Source organism: Petromyzon marinus, chromosome 22 (genome assembly GCF_048934315.1).
Source record: "Petromyzon marinus isolate PM22_M1 ecotype Great Lakes invasive population chromosome 22, UKy_Petmar_22M1.pri1.0, whole genome shotgun sequence".
NCBI lineage: Eukaryota > Metazoa > Chordata > Hyperoartia > Petromyzontiformes > Petromyzontidae > Petromyzon > Petromyzon marinus.
This window is the reverse complement of record NC_133688.1, coordinates 20573423-20594471: the sequence shown is the minus strand read 5'-3', so window position 1 is coordinate 20594471 and position 21049 is coordinate 20573423. Positions and strand designations below refer to the sequence as shown.

Here is a 21049-nt window from a genome sequence, read left to right as displayed (position 1 = left end):
ATCTTTTCAAAAATGAGTTTAATAATACAAAACAGATCTCGGCGCTGCTGCTCTGCTGAGGATTCAAATGTTTGTGGTGCCACCGCCGTCTCCGTTCAAAGTAAATAAACACCGACGTACCCTCCCCGAGTCCAGGCCTCGTTTTGTTATTTTCGCTAAAATCAGGTGACCACAGAGCCCCCGTTGTTCTCGAGCCGCGTCGTCCGCCCTCGTGCAAATTCCTGGGGCCCCAAATCCGTCGTGTCGAACCGGCGACCGAGGTCGCTCCTGCCACCCGGCAATCCTCGGATAAAAGTCTTCCATCGGTTTTCCTCCTAAGTTTATCTGGATCGTGCTATCGACATCATCACTCGAGACGAAGAATCTAGCAGGGCGCCGCATCGACCCGTCGTGTTTGGATAATGGCCCACGGAAGCGGATATTACAGAGCTCCCTCTGAGATTAGTTAACAATGAATGACCTCTAGTCACCACACAGTTGAGGGCAGCACTCTGCATCGTGCGATGGTCAGAACGACACTGCAATTCTCAGAGGTGGAATTCAGCAGGAATTCCCTCCCGTCTTCTCTGTCTCCAAGTGTCGACTCTTCACCGATGACAACTCTTGAGAGTGCTGTCTTGTTGCTGGCTGCTGCATGTTTTGGGCCCGTGCTCAGCAACTCTAAAAATAGAACCCAGCAGTGAGAGCGCTGCCGTGGACATTGGACGCAGCCTTCTGTGCGGTCGCCACCTTCGATCCGGTGCGTGTGCGTTAGCGTGGAACTCGAGCCACAGTAGTGCAGCCATGGCGCCGCGGTTAGCGCGCTGCGATACAAACCCAGCGACCCCATCAATTCCAGCCCACGGCCAACACGAGCGACCATTATCTGAACCGGCCCAGGACCTCCCCTCGGTCGACTCGGCATCAAATGAGTACGTGACAAAGGCGGCCGGGCGTGGTGCTGGTCACCCGCCCCCCTTGCGTGCCGGGCCGGCCTTCGTAGGTGCGGGCTCACTAGCAGCACTTGCCCCGACTGACAGCACGGGGGATCTTTGTCTTTGTGTCACGAGCGGCTATCGGGTCGGCGCCCTACAGGAGGATGCGCAGGTCCTGCACAATGGCGTCGTCCACCCCGCCATCTGGCTCGTGGGCCCGGCTCCTCGAGTCTGCGCTCCTCGAGTCGCCCGTCGGCCTCCGGGGTCGCTGCGGGCGACTCCTGCTCCTCCTCCTCCTCCTCCCCCCCGTCTCCGCGAGGTCACGGGGTCGCTCGGTACCGTCGGCCATCGCCGCGCCGGCCGCGTTCTCCAGCGCTTGCCGCAGCTTCTCTTGGAACCTGCGTTCAGACAGAGTGTGGGCCAATCCACGTGTGCTACAATATGCTATTAATATGACGATAATACTGGGATTTATATTATGGAGAGAATGTAAGGAAACATATCTGAGGGCATTGTGTGAAATTGTCTTTGTTAGTGTGGGAAAGTATATGTAGTGGTTAGTATGCGTAGCAGTGTAGTGGTTAGAGCACTACGCTATTAAAACGGCGACCCGAGTTGGATTCCCACTCACGACAAAATATCACTGCCAAATATCTGAACTGGTAGACTCAGCCTGAAATGAGTACCTGGTGCGGTGTATAAAACATCAACAATGGAGAGACAGAGATGGCTGGCCGTGGTGGTGAACATGCCTATGATCCCAGCGATCAAGGTTTGAATCGATTGCTTGTAACGACGCACCCCATCGGTACATGGCACCGATACTCGGTCTGCCCTACATTGACTCAGCCATAAACGAGTACCTGGTGCATTGTGGTCGTTCAACATGGGCAGGTCAACAAGGTTGGCTGGGCTAGTTTGGACCACACCGCTCCATCCATCACTTGCAGTCCTGGACTTTGACAACACGTATTTCCAGACAGCGGAAACAATAACCACCAGTGCTGTCCGGAGGAGCGATGCCGCCGTGGCTACGTAGAGAGACACGTGAAGAACACTGATTCAGTGCAGAGGGGCACTGAATAGACGTCAGTTGAGGCGCTGCGAGGGTGCTACAGTCCCTGAATACGTGTACTCGGAAATGTTTTTTGCAGAGCGCACATTCAGAATATTAATCCACCGCGGTGCGCGCACAGAATGCTAATGATGCCACTGTGAACGTGTTAAGGGTTGCCGATGTTTGTGTGTCTTTGGGATACGGGGAGCGGTGGTGCAGTGGTTAGCGTGCCGGGTCTACGAATCCGGCGATCGATACTCGCCCACGGTGACAAATTATCTGAAGAAGTTTTGACCCCCGCCTCATAGGTCGACTCAGCCTCAAATGGCGTTATGGGGCCTTTGGGCCTCTGTGCTCAGCAACCGCGGGCCACACGACCACGGTGACAAATCCGTACGCAGACGCCAAGCGTCACCGACTTGGCACCGTTCAGTGCCCTCCTTCCACGCACCTGGCCACCCGCTCGCGGTTCTCGGCCATCTTCCCATTGGCGATGGCGACGAGGAAGGCGAGGTAGTCGTGCGGCACCATCAGCCGCCCCGCCTGGCACAGCGGCACCTCCAGCGCGTGCGTGCTGCGCACCGCCTGCGCCGATGGTCGCGGTGGTGGTGGGGGGGGTGCGGCAAAGGAAAAATATTTTTATCATTCCACTCGTTCGCCCAGAAGAGAATAGCCTCACCGAGTAATCAAGACTCTTGTTCAGAAGGGGTCTTCTGCGAAACTTCGATAGCTGCTGGTCTCTGCACTGGGTTTTGCCAATAGAGGGCGAAGGTTGCTGCGTGTTTGGCAATTGCGGGTAAAATTTAGATCCCCCACAGGGCATCGGTAGCGCTCCATCCAGTGGGCGCCCTTCCGCCAGCAGTGGCGTGAGCGAGCAATTGGAGGGCGTAGAGGAGATGAACGCTGCGGTGTGCGATGTCACGTTATATGCAGGGCGTGCCCCTGCCCACAGTGTTAGGTAAACAGCTATCAGGAGATAAGAAACCACTTTGGAGATCCCCTCTGAGTGATCCGTTTTTAATAGCCACACACTAGGGAACGCAAATCTCCACACTCCCTTCTGTGCAGAAATGTTCGCCAAATGGCATTCAATTAAAATTTAGTTTTTTACGAATAAGGAATTTCGTCAAATAGAGTGAAAAACCACGTTAACAGGATTTTCTTTACCGAGTTCAAAGGTCAGTGGTCTTACACGGTTCGCCATCAATGCTTCCAGTGAAATACAGGCCCTTACCGTACAAAGTCCTGTCACTGACTAATCCATGCAAAGGACACGGTTTGTTTGTTCATTATGTAGATATTAAATAAATGATGTTCGGCTGAGGCCAGGTAACGATTTGGTCAAAATTATGTCATTGGACCGTCCACCACCCGACACGGCCAAACAAATGTAATTGTTTCTATATTTGAAGCTTTCGTGACTGCAAGGATTCATACTCTTTGGTTTTATTCGGTAAAGTCACGTAGGTAAAATAAAACAAAATAAAAGAAAACACTTAAATCACGACGTTTCGGAGTCAACACAAGCTTCCGTCTTCAGGCGGAACAGTCACAGCAAAATCGCTGCATCAAGTGGGGAGGCTCTGATAGCCTCGAGCTTAAATACAGGTTAAGGGGGGGGAGGAGTCAAGTAGGGGACCTTGGTGGGGTGCGGGGCTGAGTTAATCCGTCTTTAGTTATGTTGAGGGTGTGGGGGATGAGTCACTACACGGGGGCAATGGAAAAGGAAAAAATAGAAAAGATCGGCAAGAAAGTGTTAAACTACTAAACTAAACTATTAAACTAAGCTATTAAACTAAACTATTAGACTAAACTATTAAACTAAGCTATTAAACTAGACTGTTAAACTAAAATATTAAACTAAACTATTAAACTAAACTGTTAAAGTAAACTATTAAACTAAGCTATTAAACTAAGCTATTAAACTAGACTGTTAAACTAAAATATTAAACTAAACTATTAAACTAAACTATTAAACTAAGCTATTAAACTAAACTACTAAACTAAACTATTAAACTAAGCTATTAAACTAAACTGTTAAACGAAAATATTAAACTAAACTATTAAACTAAACTGTTAAAGTAAACTATTAAACTAAGCTATTAAACTAAGCTATTAAACTAAACTATTAAAGTAAACTATTAAACTAAACTATTAAAATAAGGTATTAAAATAAGCTATTAAACTAAACTATTAGACTAAACTATTAAACTAAACTATTAAACTAAACTATTAAACTAAACTATTAAACTAGACTATTCAACTAAACGATTAAACTCAACTATTAAACTAAACAATGAAACTAAACTATTAAACAAAATTATTAAACAAAACTTTTAAACTAAACTATTAAACTAAACTGTTAAATTAAACTGTTAAATTAAACTATTAAACTAAACTATTAAACTAAACTATTAAACTAAGCTATTAAACTAAACTATGAAAGCTAAACTATTAAACTAAACCATTAAACTAAACTATTAAACTCAACTATTAACTATTAAACTAAACTATTAAACTAAGCTATTAAACTAAATTATTAAACTAAACTATTAAACTAGACTATTAAACTAAACTATTAAACTCAACTATTAAACTAAACTATTAACTATTAAACTAAACTATTAAACTAAACTATTAGACTAAACTATTAAACTAAACTATTAAACTAAACTATTAAACTCAACTATTAAACTAAACTATTAACCTAAACTATTAAACTAAGCTATTAAACTAAACTATTAAACTAAACAATTAAACTAAACTATTAAACAAAACTATTAAACAAAACTATTAAACTAAACTTTTAAACTAAACTGTTAAATTAAACTGTTAAATTAAACTATTAAACTAAACTATTAAACTAAACTATTAAACTAAACTATTAAACTAAACTATGAAAGCTAAACTATTAAACTAAACTATTAAACTCAACTATTAAACTAAACTATTACCTATTAAACTAAACTATTAAACTAAGCTATTAAACTAAACTATTAAACTAAACTATTAAACTAAGCTATTAAACTAAACTATTAAACTTAACTATTAAACTAAACTATTAAACTAAACTGTTAAACTAAACTATTAAACTAAACTATTAAACTCAACTATTAAACTAAACTATTGACTATTAAACTATTAAACTACGCTATTAAACTAAACTATTAAACTAAACTATTAAACTAAACTATTAAACTAAACTGTTAAACTAAACTATTAAACTAAACTATTAAATTAAACTATTAAACTAAACTATTAAACTAAACTATGAAAGCTAAACTATTAAACTAAACTATTAAATTAAACTATTAAAATCAACTATTAAACTAAACTGTTAACTATTAAACTAAACTATTAAACTAAGCTATTAAACTAAACTATTAAACTAAACTATTAAATACAGGTTAAGGGGGGGGAGGAGCCAGAAAGGGCCGTGGGTCGGGGGCAGGGCTGAGTTAAGCCGCCTTTTATTATGCTGCAGGATTTCGGGGGTGCGGTGTTGTACCGTGCAGGGGAAAAAACGGGTAAAACCCCTTTTTAGTTTTGCTGCCGGGGGGTTGGGAGGAAGCGATGGCGCGCTGCACGGGAGCTAGTACAGGCCAACTTTTTGGAAACTGAAATGAAAACTACGATAATGTAATAATCACGTGACACACAAAGCGCTTTAACGATGCGCCAATTCCCGGTGCTTCAGCTCACTCGCCGGTGAGATGAAGAGCAATTCTCACAACCAAATTTCACAATGTAGACATGTCAAATTCGTTTGCAAATTATGATTTTTTACTATCATTATTACCTATTTAGTTATTTATTAATGTCCAACAAAAGCACACTTACCACGATGATCTTCCCCTTTTTTCCGACAGTGATTCCGGAATTTCGGAACCCAGATTCCACGGCCACCATGTGCTGTTGGAAGACAGAATGTATGTCACACGCACAAGACAAAAATCCCCCGTGTAGCCTTTAACAGGCTGTTTCGGGCAAGTGCTGTTAGCGAGTAACACCTATGAAGGCTGGCAAGGCACAAGAGGCCATGGGTGACCGGCAGCACCACGCCCGGCAGCATACGTCTCCCTAGTGCTGCCAAATTAACCAATGAGCGTGGAGAACATACGTTAGAGGATCAGACAATATGCCTCCTTCCCATATTTGCCCCTTTACATAAACAGACAATGTTTTGGTGAGTGGGTGAATGAGTGTGTGCGTGTGAGTGGGTGAGCGGACGAGTGTGTTGTTGTGACCTGCAGCATGGCGAGTGAATGAGTGATTCGTTGTTATTGAACACAGTGTGAATGAGAGGAAATAATTGGTACCAGGAGCTGCGCTTCCTCTAGCCGCAGGCAGTGGACGTGCAGCACAAAAGGCTCGAACTTTAAGACGGAATCTCCGGTGGCTCCACGCAGACCCTCCACCTGCACAGGGAACGAGCGAGCGAAAATACAGGAGGAGCGGTAGTGTAGTGGTTAGCGCACTGCACTACGCACGCGGCAGCACGAGTTCTATATCTGCTCACAGCCAACATCGGTGACAAATATCTGAACTGCTCCTGGGCCTCCCCTACGTCAACTCGGGCCTTGAATTAGTACATGGTGCAGGTATGTAAGCATCAGTACTAGGGAGACAAAGGTGGCCAGGCACAGCACTGGCCAGCCACCTCCTTGCATGCTGTGCTGGCCTGCGCTCGCTCACAGTACCTGCCTCAACTGCCTCTGTTAAAGGCTATACGGGGAATCTTTGTTGTATAAATTATGATTAATTATGTGCACACACTGTATAGGACGTTCGCTTAAATACGTCACCAACTCGGCGCACCTTCCACCGCATCCCATCTCATCCATTCCAATGCCCTGCTGCAGCCCAGGCAAGGGGAACCCCCGGTGGCAGTTGTCCCTGTGTGGCGCTTGGTGTACACAGCACCGGCATGCTAAACGGGCATGAGCTTGGCAGCAGGGGGTGACTTTGCCGTGTGGGTTTTCCCCAATTAAGTAATTTTGCAACGTTTTGACCGTGATAATGGCACACACACGGCCTACTTGTATCTTAGTGACGGTCCGTGTGACTGAACGGGACGCTTTTGTATCGTTTCTGTGAAAATATAACACAGCACAGCTCTGTACCTGCACAGCTGGCCCAGGTGTTTATGGCCTAAAGCCAAATGCCAAAAGCGAGCTATGCAATCAGGCCTGGGATAATAAAAATGGGCTAATGGGGCTCGGTCAATGTTATCTTAAATGTGTTTATCAACAGAAATGCGATAACTTATTCAATAGATACAACGGTAGCCCATTGCCAGATGGACCTCCCCATCGGTCCAACGCAAGTATATGATTGACACGGTTTTATTATTCTCTATCGTGGCGTGAAGGGGGCAAGCGGGTGCAGAATCTACTCTTACATTGCGACATAGCATTGCGTGAGAATCGATTCAATGATTCATCTCATGCAATGATGTGTTATATTTACGGTAATGTAGCGAACAAAACCGAGACATACAAAAACACGGGAAAAAATTTGAATACCACCAAGACCAACAACATTGATTCACTCCTCTGACAATTTAATTTTCACGATTCGTGTAATAAACAGAAAATCTGAATATTGAAAAACAGAAATGTTTTTGTTCTTGTGCCCAAATGTATTCCTGACATACGATCTGCGTGATGGCTGGTCTCTACGTGAGTCTATGGGTCTCTATGTGAGTCTATGGGTCTCTACGTGAGTCTATGGGTCTCTATGTGAGTCTATGGGTCTCTATGTGAGTCTATGGGTCTCTATGTGAGTCTATGGATCTCTATGTGAGTATATGGGTCTCTATGTGAGTATATGGGTCTCTATGTGAGTCTATGGGTCTCTATGTGAGTCTATGGGTCTCTATGTGAGTCTATGGGTCTCTACGTGAGTCTATGGGTCTCTATGTGAGTCTATGGATCTCTATGTGAGTCTATGGGTCTCTATGTGAGTCTATGGGTCTCTATGTGAGTCTATGGGTCTCTATGTGAGTCTATGGGTCTCTATGTAAGTATATGGGTCTCTATGTGAGTCTATGGGTCTCTATGTGAGTCTATGGGTCTCTATGTGAGTCTATGGATCTCTATGTGAGTCTATGGATCTCTATGTGAGTATATGGATCTCTATGTGAGTCTATGGGTCTCTATGTGAGTCTATGGATCTCTACGTGAGTCTGTGGGTCTCTATGTGAGTCTGTGGGTCTCTATGTGAGTCTATGGGTCTCTATGTGAGTCTATGGGTCTCTATGTGAGTCTATGGGTCTCTATGTGAGACTATGGGTCTCTATGTGAGTCTATGGGTCTCTATGTGAGTCTATGGGTCTCTATGTGAGTCTATGGGTCTCTATGTGAGTCTATGAATCTCTATGTGAGTCTATGGATCTCTATGTGAGTCTATGGATCTCTACGTGAGTCTATGGGTCTCTATGTGAGTCTATGGGTCTCTATGTGAGTCTATGGGTCTCTATGTGAGTCTATGGATCTCTATGTGAGTCTATGGGTCTCTATGTGAGTCTATGGGTCTCTATGTGATTCTATGGGTCTCTATGTGAGTCTATGGGTCTCTATGTGAGTCTATGGGTCTCTATGTGAGTCTATGGGTCTCTATGTGAGTCTATGGGTCTCTATGTGAGTATATGGGTCTCTATGTGAGTCTATGGGTCTCTATGTGAGTCTATGGGTCTCTATGCGAGTCTATGGGTCTCTATGCGAGTCTATGGGTCTCTATGTGAGTATATGGATCTCTATGTGAGTCTATGGGTCTCTATGTGAGTCTATGGGTCTCTATGTGAGTCTATGGGTCTCTATGTGAGTCATTGGGTCTCTATGTGAGTCTATGGGTCTCTATGTGAGTCTATGGGTCTCTATGTGAGTCTATGGGTCTCTATGTGAGTCTATGGGTCTCTATGTGAGTCTATGGGTCTCTATGTGAGTCTATGGGTCTCTATGTGAGTCTATGGGTCTCTATGTGAGTCTATGGGTCTCTATGTGAGTATATGGATCTCTATGTGAGTCTATGGATCTCTATGTGAGTCTATGGGTCTCTATGTGAGTCTATGGGTCTCTATGTGAGTCTATGGGTCTCTATGTGAGTCTATGGGTCTCTATGTTAGTATATGGATCTCTATGTGAGTATATGGATCTCTATGTGAGTATATGGATCTCTATGTGAGTCTATGGGTCTCTATGTGAGTCTATGGGTCTCTATGTGAGTCTATGGGTCTCTATGTGAGTCTATGGGTCTCTATGTGAGTCTATGGGTCTCTATGTGAGTCTATGCATCTCTATGTGAGTCTATGTGTCTCTATGTGAGTATATGGGTCTCTATGTGAGTATATGGGTCTCTATGTGAGTCTATGGATCTCTATGTGAGTCTATGGATCTCTATGTGAGTATATGGATCTCTATGTGAGTCTATGGATCTCTATGTGAGTATATGGATCTCTATGTGAGTCTATGGATCTCTATGTGAGTATATGGATCTCTATGTGAGTCTATGGATCTCTATGTGAGTCTATGGATCTCTATGTGAGTATATGGATCTCTATGTCAGTATATGGGTCTCTATGTGAGTCTATGTATCTCTATGTGAGTCTATGGATCTCTATGTGAGTATATGGATCTCTATGTGAGTATATGGATCTCTATGTGAGTATATGGATCTCTATGTGAGTCTATGGATCTCTATGTGAGTATATGGATCTCTATGTGAGTCTATGGATCTCTATGTGAGTCTATGGATCTCTATGTGAGTATATGGATCTCTATGTCAGTATATGGGTCTCTATGTGAGTCTATGTATCTCTATGTGAGTCTATGGGTCTTTATGTGAGTATATGGATCTCTATGTGAGTATATGGATCTCTATGTGAGTCTATGGATCTCTATGTGAGTCTATGGATCTCTATGTGAGTCTATGGATCTCTATGTGAGTATATGGATCTCTATGTGAGTATATGGATCTCTATGTGAGTATATGGGTCTCTATGTGAGTATATGGATCTCTATGTGAGTATATGGGTCTCTATGTGAGTATATGGATCTCTGTGTGAGTATATGGATCTCTATGTGAGTATATGGGTCTTTATGTGAGTCTATGGATCTCTATGTGAGTCTATGGATCTCTATGTGAGTCTATGGATCTCTATGTGAGTATATGGGTCTCTATGTGAGTCTATGGGTCTTTATGTGAGTAAATGGATCTCTATGTGAGTATATGGATCTCTATGTGAGTATATGGATCTCTATGTGAGTATATGGATCTCTATGTGAGTCTATGGATCTCTATGTGAGTCTATGGGTCTCTATGTGAGTCTATGGATCTCTATGTGAGTCTATGGGTCTCTATGTGAGTCTATGGATCTCTATGTGAGTATATGGATCTCTATGTGAGTATATGGGTCTTTATGTGAGTATATGGATCTCTATGTGAGTATATGGATCTCTATGTGAGTATATGGATCTCTATGTGAGTCTATGGATCTCTATGTGAGTCTATGGATCTCTATGTGAGTATATGGATTTTTATGAGAGTCTATGGATCTCTATGTGAGTCTATGGGTCTCTATGTGAGTCTATGGACCTCTATGTGAGTCTATGGGTCTCTATGTGAGTCTATGGATCTCGATGCGATCCTATGGATCTCGATGTGAGTCTATGGGTCTCTATGATAGTCTTCAGGTCTCCACATGATAAAGGTATACAGGGAAATTGGAGTAACCGCCCAATTTTCCCGTGTTGTCTTTGTATGGCTCAGAATCCTGGGTCCTGGACAGGAAACAGCTTAGGCTGCTGGAGCGTTTCCACCAGCGCTGCCTACGTTCCTTCATGAACATCAGATGGCAGGACTATATCACGAACAACATAGTCCTGGAGAGAGCTCAAGACACCCAGCATTGAATCCATCCTGCTGCTTCGTCAGCTACGCTGGGCTGGCCATGGCTCGCGCGGGGACAACAGGATGCCCTAAGCAGTCCTCCACAGCGAGCTTGTGTCATGGGAGCGAGAGAGGAGTGGACCTCGCAGACGCGTCAAGGACCCGCTCAAACAGCAAGTGACTGCTGCGGGTATCGGCACCCGAACCTGGGAGCTCAGAGCCATGGACAAACACCGCTGGGCGCTCCACAGCCACAGAAGCGGCTAAAATGGCAGACCAAACGAGGCACAAAGCTTCAACAGAAAAACGGAGGCGCAGAAAGATTCCCACCACCGACACGTCCCCCCACTCTGGCCCCGACTGGTCAGGAGTTCAAATGCACCACCTGCCACGAAATGTGCAAGTCAAGGGTCGGCCTGTACAGCCACCAGCGGCGCCTGCCAACTACACGGACCTCGTATTCCTCCCCGATCTTCGCAAGCGAAGAACCAGCTGACGACAACGATGACGACAATGGGTCTCCACGTGAGTCTATGGGACTCCAACCAACCCGGCCAGCTCACACATACGTGAAAAATCTCTACGAACCAATGAACCTCGTTTGCGCCCCTAGCGCCTGCAACCCTCGGCGTCATCGCGAGCCAGGTGTCAGTCTGTGGAGCCCCACGCACCAAGTCACCCAGCTGCAGCTCCTCGTGCGTCACCAGCAGCCACCGGCAGCCCTGCTTCTGAACCACGTGGCCCCCGGTCTCCTGGCCCACACAAAAGCAAAATGACGCGGATGAGTGGCGAGGGCCGCGAGGGCCGCGTGGCCTCGAGTCCACGACTCGGCCGTCTCCCACTCAAACTGGCCTTAGTCCTCGACTCGGGGAACATGAAACACGGCAACTCGACCATTTCACCATTGCACAACCGCCTTCCACACACACCCCCTGAAACCCATCCTCTCACCCTCCTCCCTCACCTGGGCCCTCCCCTTACCTGGCCTCTCACCTACCCTCTTCCTCCCACTCACCCCCTGACCTGGCCTCTCACCTCTGCTCACCACCCTAACTCTCTCACCCCACTCAACCCCTCACCCTCCCCCCGTTCACGTGCCCCCTCGCTATCCACTTTCACCCTCTCACCAGGCGCCCTCACCACACGCCACGGCTCCCTCCTCCTTCACCTTGTCCCCACCATGCTCACCCCCTCACCTACAGTCACTGGTAACCCGACCCCTCCCCAGCTGGTTTCTCTACTTGCTTTATCTACCCCACCTCAAGCTCACTCCCTCACCTCACCTGGGCCCTCTCCCCTCACCACCCCGCTCACCTGGTCCCTCACCACCCCGCTCACCTGGTCCCTCACCACCCCGCTCACCTGATCCCTCACCACCCCGCTCACCTGGTCCCTCACCACCCCGCTCACCTGGTCCCTGAGCACCCCGCTCACCTGGTCCCTGGTCCCTCACCACCCCGCTCACCTGGTCCCTCACCACCCCGCTCACCTGGTCCCTCACCACCCTGCTCACCTGGTCCTTCACCACCCCGCTCACCTGGTCCCTGTCCCCTCACCACCCCGCTCACCTGGTCCCTCACCACCCCGCTCACCCGGTCCCTCACCACCCCGCTCACCTGTCCCCTCACCACCCCGCTCACCTGGTCCCTCACCACCCCGCTCACCTGGCCCCTCACCACCCCGCTCACCTGGTCCCTCACCACCCCGCTCACCTGGTCCCTCACCACCCTGCTCACCTGGTCCCTGAGCACCTCGCTCACCTGGTCCCTCACCACCCCGCTCACCTGGTCCCTCACCACCCCGCTCACCTGGTCCCTGTCCCCTCACCACCCCGCTCACCTGGTCCCTCACCACCCCGCTCACCTGGTCCCTGTCCCCTCACCACCCCGCTCACCTGGTCCCTCACCACCCCGCTCACCTGGTCCCTCACCACCCCGCTCACCTGGTCCCTGAGCACCCCGCTCACCTGTCCCCTCACCACCCCGCTCACCTGGTCCCTCACCACCCCGCTCACCTGTCCCCTCACCAGCCCGCTCACCTGGTCCCTCACCACCCCGCTCACCTGGTCCCTGAGCACCCTGCTCACCTGGTCCCTGGTCCCTCACCACCCCGCTCACCTGGTCCCTCACCAGCCCGCTCACCTGGTCCCTCACCACCCCGCTCACCTGGTCCCTCACCACCCCGCTCACCTGGTCCCTGAGCACCCCGCTCACCTGCTCACCTGGTCCCTGAGCACCCCGCTCACCTGCTCACCTGGTCCCTGAGCACCCCGCTCACCTGCTCACCTGGTCCCTCACCACCCCGCTCACCTGGTCCCTCACCACCCCGCTCACCTGGTCCCTGAGCACCAGTCTCCCGGCACAGGAGCTGGTGGAGCAGAGTCCCGGGGCGGCGTTGAGGATGCGCAGCAGGGCCACGATGGCCGCGTCCACGCCGCCCTTGCGGCTCCCGTCCCGTGCCAGGAGGCGCTGCTCCTTACGGCGCCCGAAGCAAGCCTCCTCCATCTCACGCGAGCTTCACTCACAGATGTTCGCCTTAAAGTCTATTCGTTTTGTTTCAAAGAGCTACGGCCTGCACCAGAGGCTCGCGCCGAGCTCGGACGGTCGGGAAACACGCGCGCAAGTCTAAGCTTTTACCTTGCGGATTAAAGTCTAAAGTTCGAGTTAACGTAGATGTTCACGAAATCTTATTGTTTTAAGCAGCCGTCGATAACTCAGTGGGTTGTTGCATCTGGCACTTGAAGTGTCATTCACATTTAAAGCGGCGAGTTGAGGGGGGCGATATGAACATTTATAAGCATGCAGACGGCTCCTGGCCTCAACTCCCCTTCGCCTCCGTGAGTTTTACTATTACCGCCACTGTCCTCATAACCAAGGTAACATACAGAATAAGACTTACGTTTAAAGTGAAGGACTACAGTCGTACAGTCGTGTTGAAGGCTGTGGTGGCGATGAAGGCCTCAGTCAAAACCACCCAGTCCGTCAATGGTAAACATTGACCCCTAGTGGTAGCTGCTGGTGGTGGCGGCACGCGGTCTGGTGCTGCAATGCGGTTGTGGCAAGGTTGGTGGTGATGCTGATCGTGTTGTGGCGGAGGCGACGTTGAGGTTAACGGGGTGTGGTGGTTTTACTCTTGTGGTTATGATGGTGATGATGAATATTGGTGGTGGTGATGATGAACGTGCCTGGTGTCGTGGTATTGATATTGATGGTGGCGATGTGGTAGTTGCGGCTGTGTGCTGATGTTGTGGTCGTGATGATGTGATCGTGTGGTGATTTTGGTGATGTTTTGGCCGTGATGGCGGTTAAGATCGTGTTTGGTGATGTGGTAGCTGTTGTGGTTAGCAATGATGGTGTTTTGGTGATTGTGGTGTGGTGCTTTTAGTTGTGGTGGTGGGTGTTGTGGACCCTGGCTACTGAATCTCTGGAACCCATGAACCCAGACCCTCTTGCCCATTTGACTCATAACCCAGGACCCCAGACCCAGGACCCCAGACCCAGGACCCCAGACCCAGGACCCCAGACCCAGACCCAGGACCCCAGACCCAGGACCCCGGCACCCAGGACCCCGGGACCCAGGACCCCAGACCCAGGACCCCAGACCCAGGACCCCAGACCCAGGTCCCCTGACCCAGGACCCCAGACCCAGGACCCCAGACCCAGACCCAGGACCCCAGACCCAGACCCAGGACCCCAGACCCAGGACCCAGACCCAGGACCCCAGACCCAGGACCCCAGACCCAGGACCCCGGGACCCAGGACCCCAGACCCAGGACCTCAGACCCAGGACCCCAGACCCAGGACCCTGAACCCTCTCGCTCCTCTGACCCCGGGGCCTCGGACTCCGGGTCTTAGTAATGGCGTTGATGGTGATCTTGGCTCTTTCATCCACCATCGTTTCATTGCATACCGTCCAATCATGCAGAATTTAAAAGAGCTTGAAATACAACACGCCAACAAAACATAGCACTTATTGACATATTTATTGATTGAGGTCTTGCTCAGAGATAGCATTTGTCTCAACATGTTTATCTCCTTAAAGCACCACCTGGATAAGTTATTCTTGAGACTTTTCTCATCTGACCACCTCTTATAGGGAGAGGCGCTCTCTAACCACAGAAATCAGAAACCTTCAGCCACGAGACTTCAACCCCGCTCACAGCCACAGGCCTCAAGCGAGCCGCTCCAGGCTCACCACTGTAACACAGCCAGTCGTCAGTCACGAGCATATGGGGACCAGCGTTTGCGACCAGTGTAATTCACATGGATGGTTGAGCACCTCTGTAGATTTGTGGCTTGTGTGTCACATGGAGGTCAGGCGCCTGCTGTTGTGGGGAGAGTGCCCTTCTCGATTTGCCCCTCTTCACAGGCTGGAGGAGCTGCATTCCTTTGGAGAGGCTGAATCTCAGCGTCGTAAACTCGAAATCTTCAGGGCACAGAAGAGGACTTTGTTTAGCGATGGACCGACAGAGCAGATTTTAGACGGTGCAATGACACGTCGATTAAAATAGATTCTCGTGCTTACGGTACGTGCATCGAATTGTGTGAGAATAAGTCATTATAGAATTCACATAAACTATATCTCAAATGTTTTGCAACTTGTTGTTAATGTAGGAGAGAGAGCTGTCAAAACTGGGCAGAAGTAAAATGGGAAAATGGCAAAAAAAATCGAAATTTGAATCAAGTCACGAAACCGAAGTGTGACAATTTGTGAAATCACACGGGTTATTAATACTTTTAGTTTTTTTTAGGTAAAGTCACGTAGGTAAAATAAAATAGAACAATTAAATCACGACGTTTCGGAGGCAACACAAGCTTCCGTCTTCAGGTGGAACAGTCACAGCAGAATATCTGTGTCAAGTGCACAGTTCCTAGACGACTTGGATTATATATAGGTCGGGGGGGGGGAGCCAGAAAGGGACGTGGGTGGGTGGGAGGACTGGGAGGGATGAGTTGAGCCGCCTTTTGTTAAACTGCACAAAAGCGGGTAAACAACCCTTTTGGTTTTCTGGGTTGTTCTGGGTTATTTACCCGCTTTTGTGCAGTTTAACAAAAGACGGCTCAACTCATCCCTCCCAGTCCTCCCACCCACCCACGTCCCTTTCTGGCTCCTCCCCCCCCCCGACTTATATATAATCCAAATCGTCTCGGAACTGTGCACTTGACACAGATATTCTGCTGTGACTGTTCCACCTGAAGACGGAAGCTTGTGTTGCCTCCGAAACGTCGTGATTTAATTGTTCTATTTTATTTTATTTTACCTACGTGACTTTACCGAACAAAAACAAAAAGTATGAATCCTTGCAGTCACGAAAGCTTCAAATCACACGGGTTATTAATAGTTTCATGCCTACGACCTACACGTCACTAATTTTGATAGATAAATGATTTGGTGATGCTGCTGCAGCATTGCCAGTGGTGCACAAGCACACAATGCACAACACTCAACTCATTCATCAATAACATTGTGTGTGGCTTTAAAACGAAAAATATATAAAAGGCGATGTTCGGGCAATGGCCCTTCTTCATAGCGCACAAATGTTGCGTGTACAAATTATGTTCACATGTTATAAAGCAGGGTTATTGGCGAATGTGTTGATTGTGATACATCTGTTTTAATAGATCACCTCTTCTAGACCACCCCTCACTAGACTACCCACACAAGACGACCTCAAAACAAGACCACCGACATCACCTTCACCAAACCGGTAAAGCAAGTGCGATGATAGCAACAACTGGTAAAGCTGAAGAGTTCACCGCCGCAACTGTGGAGCCGGCAAGCACTGTTCACCTGCACTGCAGATGACCAACCGGCCGGGGTGAGGCAGCCCGTCCTCGTGGCCTCCCTCGGGTCGTCCTCTTCGCTCCCAGGGGGCCAATCCCAGGTAGGTGCGCAGGGCCCTCTCGCTGCAGAACCTGGAGAGACGGCTTAAGAGTTGACGACCGCTGGACGAATCCTGTCGCGTTTACGATTCTTCAACGGGCGATTCCCACTTTAAGAAATCTCCGTTCACTTTTAAGATCAAGCTCAAGACGTCGTAATCGCCAGAGCCGTTGGTGCCACCTCACTTCGCCAATTTTCTCTGCCCTCTGCCAGTTGCTGCAGCTGCTCAGCAGTTACGCGACCTCCAAGATCTGCCCTGACAGTGTCCCGCCATCTGGTCTTAGGCCTTCTCTTCCCCTTGGTCATTGGGCTCGTGGAGACCATACTGATGGCTTCTCGATAACCGGGCACTCCTGCACCCTGCACACATCCTACCCAGCGCAGCCTTGTTTGCCTCATAATATATGTTGGCGAGTGTTGGAATCGCCACCACAATCCCATTAATTTAAAAGGGGATATAAAACAAAATCACCGTTTAAATGAATGTCTTTGAACGATTCTTTGGCTGTCAAAGAAACTCCATTTCAATGACAATTCCAGGGTTTTCGTTCATATAGACTGGCATCCCAGTCTGCAACGTGAGCAGAAGGTGGCAGTACAGCACGCCTGCGCGGATCTCTAGTGAGCCATGTCCCCTTGTCTACGTAGACATTTCTGGATGCTCCGGTTTCTCCCCACACAAAGTAAACCACCCCTGACACTCGAATTGGTCAAATATTCCAATGCAGGATTTTCCTGAAAAGGTCCTGTGACTCAATAAGGCTTTCCTTGGTATCAAAATTACGTTCAGATTCACCATAAATACCCTGTCCAGGGGCTTTCTCGAGCTCCCTGTAGCGGAGGCCCTTCTAACAGCAGTCGCATGAGCATGCAATATGCTGGGCTGTATCTTAAATTTGTTTTTACCAAAGGGCTAGTTGCCCAACATTGTGGAACTAACTGGGCCATGCTGCAATAACCAACTGAAGTTCTGGCAAAGGAACGATTGGAGGAACGTGACAGCAGCAGTGACGCCCTGGCGACTACAGTTCATGGGACTGACATGAGATGACACGAAGTCCGTCCACCGCCACAGGAATGTGAAATTTCCAGCACCAGCTCACGGCCACCAATGGAACGGAGCACCACCCCATGTGGATACAAAACTAAATCTGTCCATCGGAATTCTTTTCTACGATTTCCTGAATCGACACGGCGTTTACTCTGGGTACTTGTGCGGTGGGCCCCCTACCTCCTCCAGTAGTAGATGAGGCTGGGCAGCAGGTGCACTACAGCTGGGAAGAAGAGGCCACGCTCCACGTGACCTAAACGCACGGCCTCCAGCACCTGCTCGCGTGGCTGCTGTGGCACGTTCACCTGTGTGTGTGTACGTGTGTGTGAGTGGGGAGCGATGGTGCAGAGTTTAGCGCGCTGTGCTACGAACCCGACGACCCGAGTTCGATTCCCGCTCACGGCCAAAAACCAGTGGCAATTATTTGAACCGGTCCTGGGCCTCCCCTGGGTCGACTCAGCCTGAAATGAGTACCTGGTGCGGTGTGTAAACATTGCCACTGGGGATACAAAGGCGGTCGGGCGTGGTGCTGCCCACCCACCCCCACGTTTATCGTGTCGGCCTTCATCGGTGCTCACTAACAGCACCTGCCCCAAAAATATGTTAAGACTATACGGGGGATTTTTGTGTGTGTATAAACACTCAGTGGGGAGTAGTGGCGCAGCGGTTAGTGTGCACCGCACGACGAACCCGGCAACCCGAGTTTGATTCCCGCCCACAGTGACCAACACCAGTGACTATTATCTGAACCCGTCCTAGGCCTCTGCTAGGTCGACTCAGTCTCAAATATGAATATTGTGCAATGTGTAATAAACATCGCCACGGGGGAGACAAGGGCAGCCAGACATGGTGCTGGCCATATACCCCCTTGTGTACTGCGCCAGCCTTCATAGGTGCTCGCTAACAGCACTTGCTCCAAAAGTCTGGTAAGGCTACACGGGGTGTCTTTGTTTTTGTGGACATGCAGCCGGGCCGCATTTAGTGAGGGGTGGTACAAATGTTTGTCCAGGGATACAAAATGATTATTATTTAAGAAAAGTAGGAATATTTAATCTTGTTATTGTGCTCACGTGAACAATTTCATTCATATAATTGGAGTGCTTCCCTTCAGCGAGGGTTGGAGATTGTGTGTGTTGCTGGTGGAACTGTTACTGCTGAAGATATTCACGATGTTGATAATAAGTATTCATATTTCTGACAATTGAGATGGCGATCTATTACCACGAGAAGACATCCATTGACATTTACGACAATCGTGATGATGAAGATGATGAAACAATCCACGTTATTTAAATTGAAAATTAAGATCACTCCAATGGTGATGATGAAGCGAGCGAACCTTTTACACAGTTCCAACCACGTGGCAGATCTCCAAATCCTCCGTTCATGGTTCTGCGCTTCCACGTCCACCAATCCTCCTGTCACTGCGTCTCCCCCCCTCTACCCCCCATCCCCCCTCACCCTGCATGCAGGGAGGTCCTCCGAGTCGAGGAAGAGGCGGCTAACGATGGCCGCCTTCTCTCGAAGCCGTGCTGCGTCCATGACCGTGCCCATCCCCGCCGCTGCCGCCTCGGCACTGCTATCCACCAAGGCCTTGAACCTACGCGGTGGAGAACAGCAGAATCGGCCCACTGAGGGAGAATGGTCAGAGCTGAGCTGACGTGCTGTCAAAATTAAACAAAAATTGTATGTGGACAGACAAACATGGGAAGGCAACCACATCTCAAGATCGACGATGACGACGATGCTGAAGGTCACGCGGGTAAAGATGACGATGATGATGTTGATAACGACGTGAAGGTGCACGCAGGACACACCTCTCGACCTCTTGGAAAAACGCAAAGTCTTCCATGAGAAAGTTGAGGACGATCTTCTGGTCATTCACCGTCCTCCTCGTGAGCAGCTGCTCCGACGCTGGCGTCGTTGGGGTCCGGCTGGCGGGGGCCGAGCGGCTCTCGGTTCGAGAGGTGGTCTCACGGGGGGCCCCTCCCGCCAGCGGGGGGTGCCGGCCACCAGCACGGGGGTGAGCGCTGCGAGCGGTGGTGCCTCCTGCCCCACACACGTGAATAACTGAACATCACATAGAGAAGGACTGCTCTTTGTGTTCAGTTGTTCTTCCCCCCGCACCTCCGATTAGCACGGTTGGCTAAGTACGGTGTGCAGGTCATGTCTGGGTCACGGTAAAAATCAAGATCAATAAATACATCGTGGTTTCTACGTTTTTTTTAATGCACGGTACCAGCATGGCTCGGATATGCCAGTGGAAAATGCGCATTAGACACGGGGCCTCGTGTAGCTTAGAAGCTCGCTGTACCCGTGGCGGCCCTCTCCAACGCCTCCTCTCGCCGCAACTCCGCTCCCAGGAACGCGGCGAGGTCCCGCCGGGTGCCGGGCTCTCTCAGCGCCGCCAGGAGGCCCGCCACGTTCCGCACCAGCTGGCGCAGGGCAGCGCGGGCAGCGCTCTGCACGGCGGGGAGGAGGGAGGGGGGGTTAGACAGGGGGGCACGGAGGACACGAGCACTGTGGTGATGTGTCGAATTGGAACCGGCAGGTCACACCGACTCGCTCACATGGCCACACACTCGCTTCAAATGGGAGCTTGCAGGTCAAAAGTCAACGTGCGAACTTTGATCTGCTTCTAATGATGCGGGCACTGCAGTGAAACCCATAACATGGAGAAACTATTGGTCTGAGCCATACACGATAGAGGACTTTACCAGGGCGAGAGACGGGGCCATTTGATGAGTTCGATATTTGTACTGGATAAACCTATGACTGTGGTGGCAGGACACAATAAAAAGACTGGCAGTTGTGTGTGTTATTCAATTTTTCCGTGCCTTTTTGGGGATGGCTCCTGGCTGCACAGCGGTTGATGGCCTATCAGGGAAGCTGTCGAGGTAAATCTTGAACCTGCAATAGCCACAGACAGGTGCATCATCGGCATCATCGTCATCATCGGTCATGATCAGCCCGTTGCTCCGTGAAGGCCTCCTCAAGTGATGAAAGCCTCTTTATTTGCCATGGTCTCGTAATGCAACAATCCACCCACCATCTGTATGTGAGCCAACGTCGTTGCTCCTCCTGTATGACACACGATCTCTAATCTCCAGGACTTCTAGTCCCTGGTACCAATTGCCTCTCCGGCACCTACGGTCTCAACGATCCCCTTTTTCCCCAGGCCACTTCTACCCATGAACCACGAGACCGTTATCATCCAGGCCCTCCACCCTGCTAAGTCCTCCGTACCCTCGTCAC

At 49.1% G+C, this 21049-nt stretch overlaps 2 protein-coding genes and 1 long non-coding RNA gene across 3 annotated transcripts in view; 1 reads left to right on the top strand and 2 right to left on the bottom strand.

The window, feature by feature from the left end:
• Position 1: 1 nt before the first annotated feature.
• Positions 2 to 13853, bottom strand: TYW3 (tRNA-yW synthesizing protein 3 homolog). Its single transcript, XM_032958649.2, has 7 exons — positions 13759 to 13853; positions 13194 to 13374; positions 11532 to 11612; positions 6291 to 6389; positions 5812 to 5883; positions 2423 to 2556; positions 2 to 1312 (listed from the first exon to the last, which is right to left on the bottom strand). Exons 2-7 carry the CDS (start codon positions 13362 to 13364, stop codon positions 1069 to 1071), a joined length of 801 nt encoding a protein of 266 aa, XP_032814540.2. The 5' UTR covers positions 13365 to 13374; positions 13759 to 13853; the 3' UTR covers positions 2 to 1068.
• Positions 13834 to 19385, top strand: LOC116944845 (uncharacterized). Its single transcript, XR_004403164.2, has 4 exons — positions 13834 to 13922; positions 15229 to 15385; positions 16482 to 16744; positions 19267 to 19385. It is a non-coding gene; the product is annotated as an uncharacterized LOC116944845 (long non-coding RNA).
• The window catches only part of RGSL1 (regulator of G protein signaling like 1), a 25434-nt gene continuing 19208 nt past the window's right edge, over positions 14824 to 21049 (bottom strand). Inside the window, exons 15-21 of the mRNA XM_076068845.1 lie at positions 20632 to 20704; positions 20109 to 20256; positions 19612 to 19843; positions 19256 to 19394; positions 17975 to 18099; positions 16651 to 16775; positions 14824 to 15285 (exon numbers count right to left, since the gene is read on the bottom strand). Coding sequence (XP_075924960.1) covers positions 15119 to 15285; positions 16651 to 16775; positions 17975 to 18099; positions 19256 to 19394; positions 19612 to 19843; positions 20109 to 20256; positions 20632 to 20704 — 1009 coding nt within the window. The 3' untranslated portion in view covers positions 14824 to 15118. The remainder of the gene's footprint in view (positions 15286 to 16650; positions 16776 to 17974; positions 18100 to 19255; positions 19395 to 19611; positions 19844 to 20108; positions 20257 to 20631; positions 20705 to 21049) is intronic.

What these genes read in the sequence shown, in the direction of transcription:
- TYW3 (XM_032958649.2), bottom strand. Translation starts at nt 13,364, where the DNA reads ATGGAGGAGGCTTGCTTCGGGCGCCGTAAGGAGCAGCGCCTCCTGGCA. An exon ending in AGCTGCAGCTGGGTGACTTG is followed by an intron (nt 6,390 to 11,531) that starts GTGCGTGGGGCT and finishes TTCCCTGTGCAG; the next exon opens with GTGGAGGGTCTGCGTGGAGC. An exon ending in TAGAGGAAGCGCAGCTCCTG is followed by an intron (nt 5,884 to 6,290) that starts GTACCAATTATT and finishes GTCTTCCAACAG; the next exon opens with CACATGGTGGCCGTGGAATC.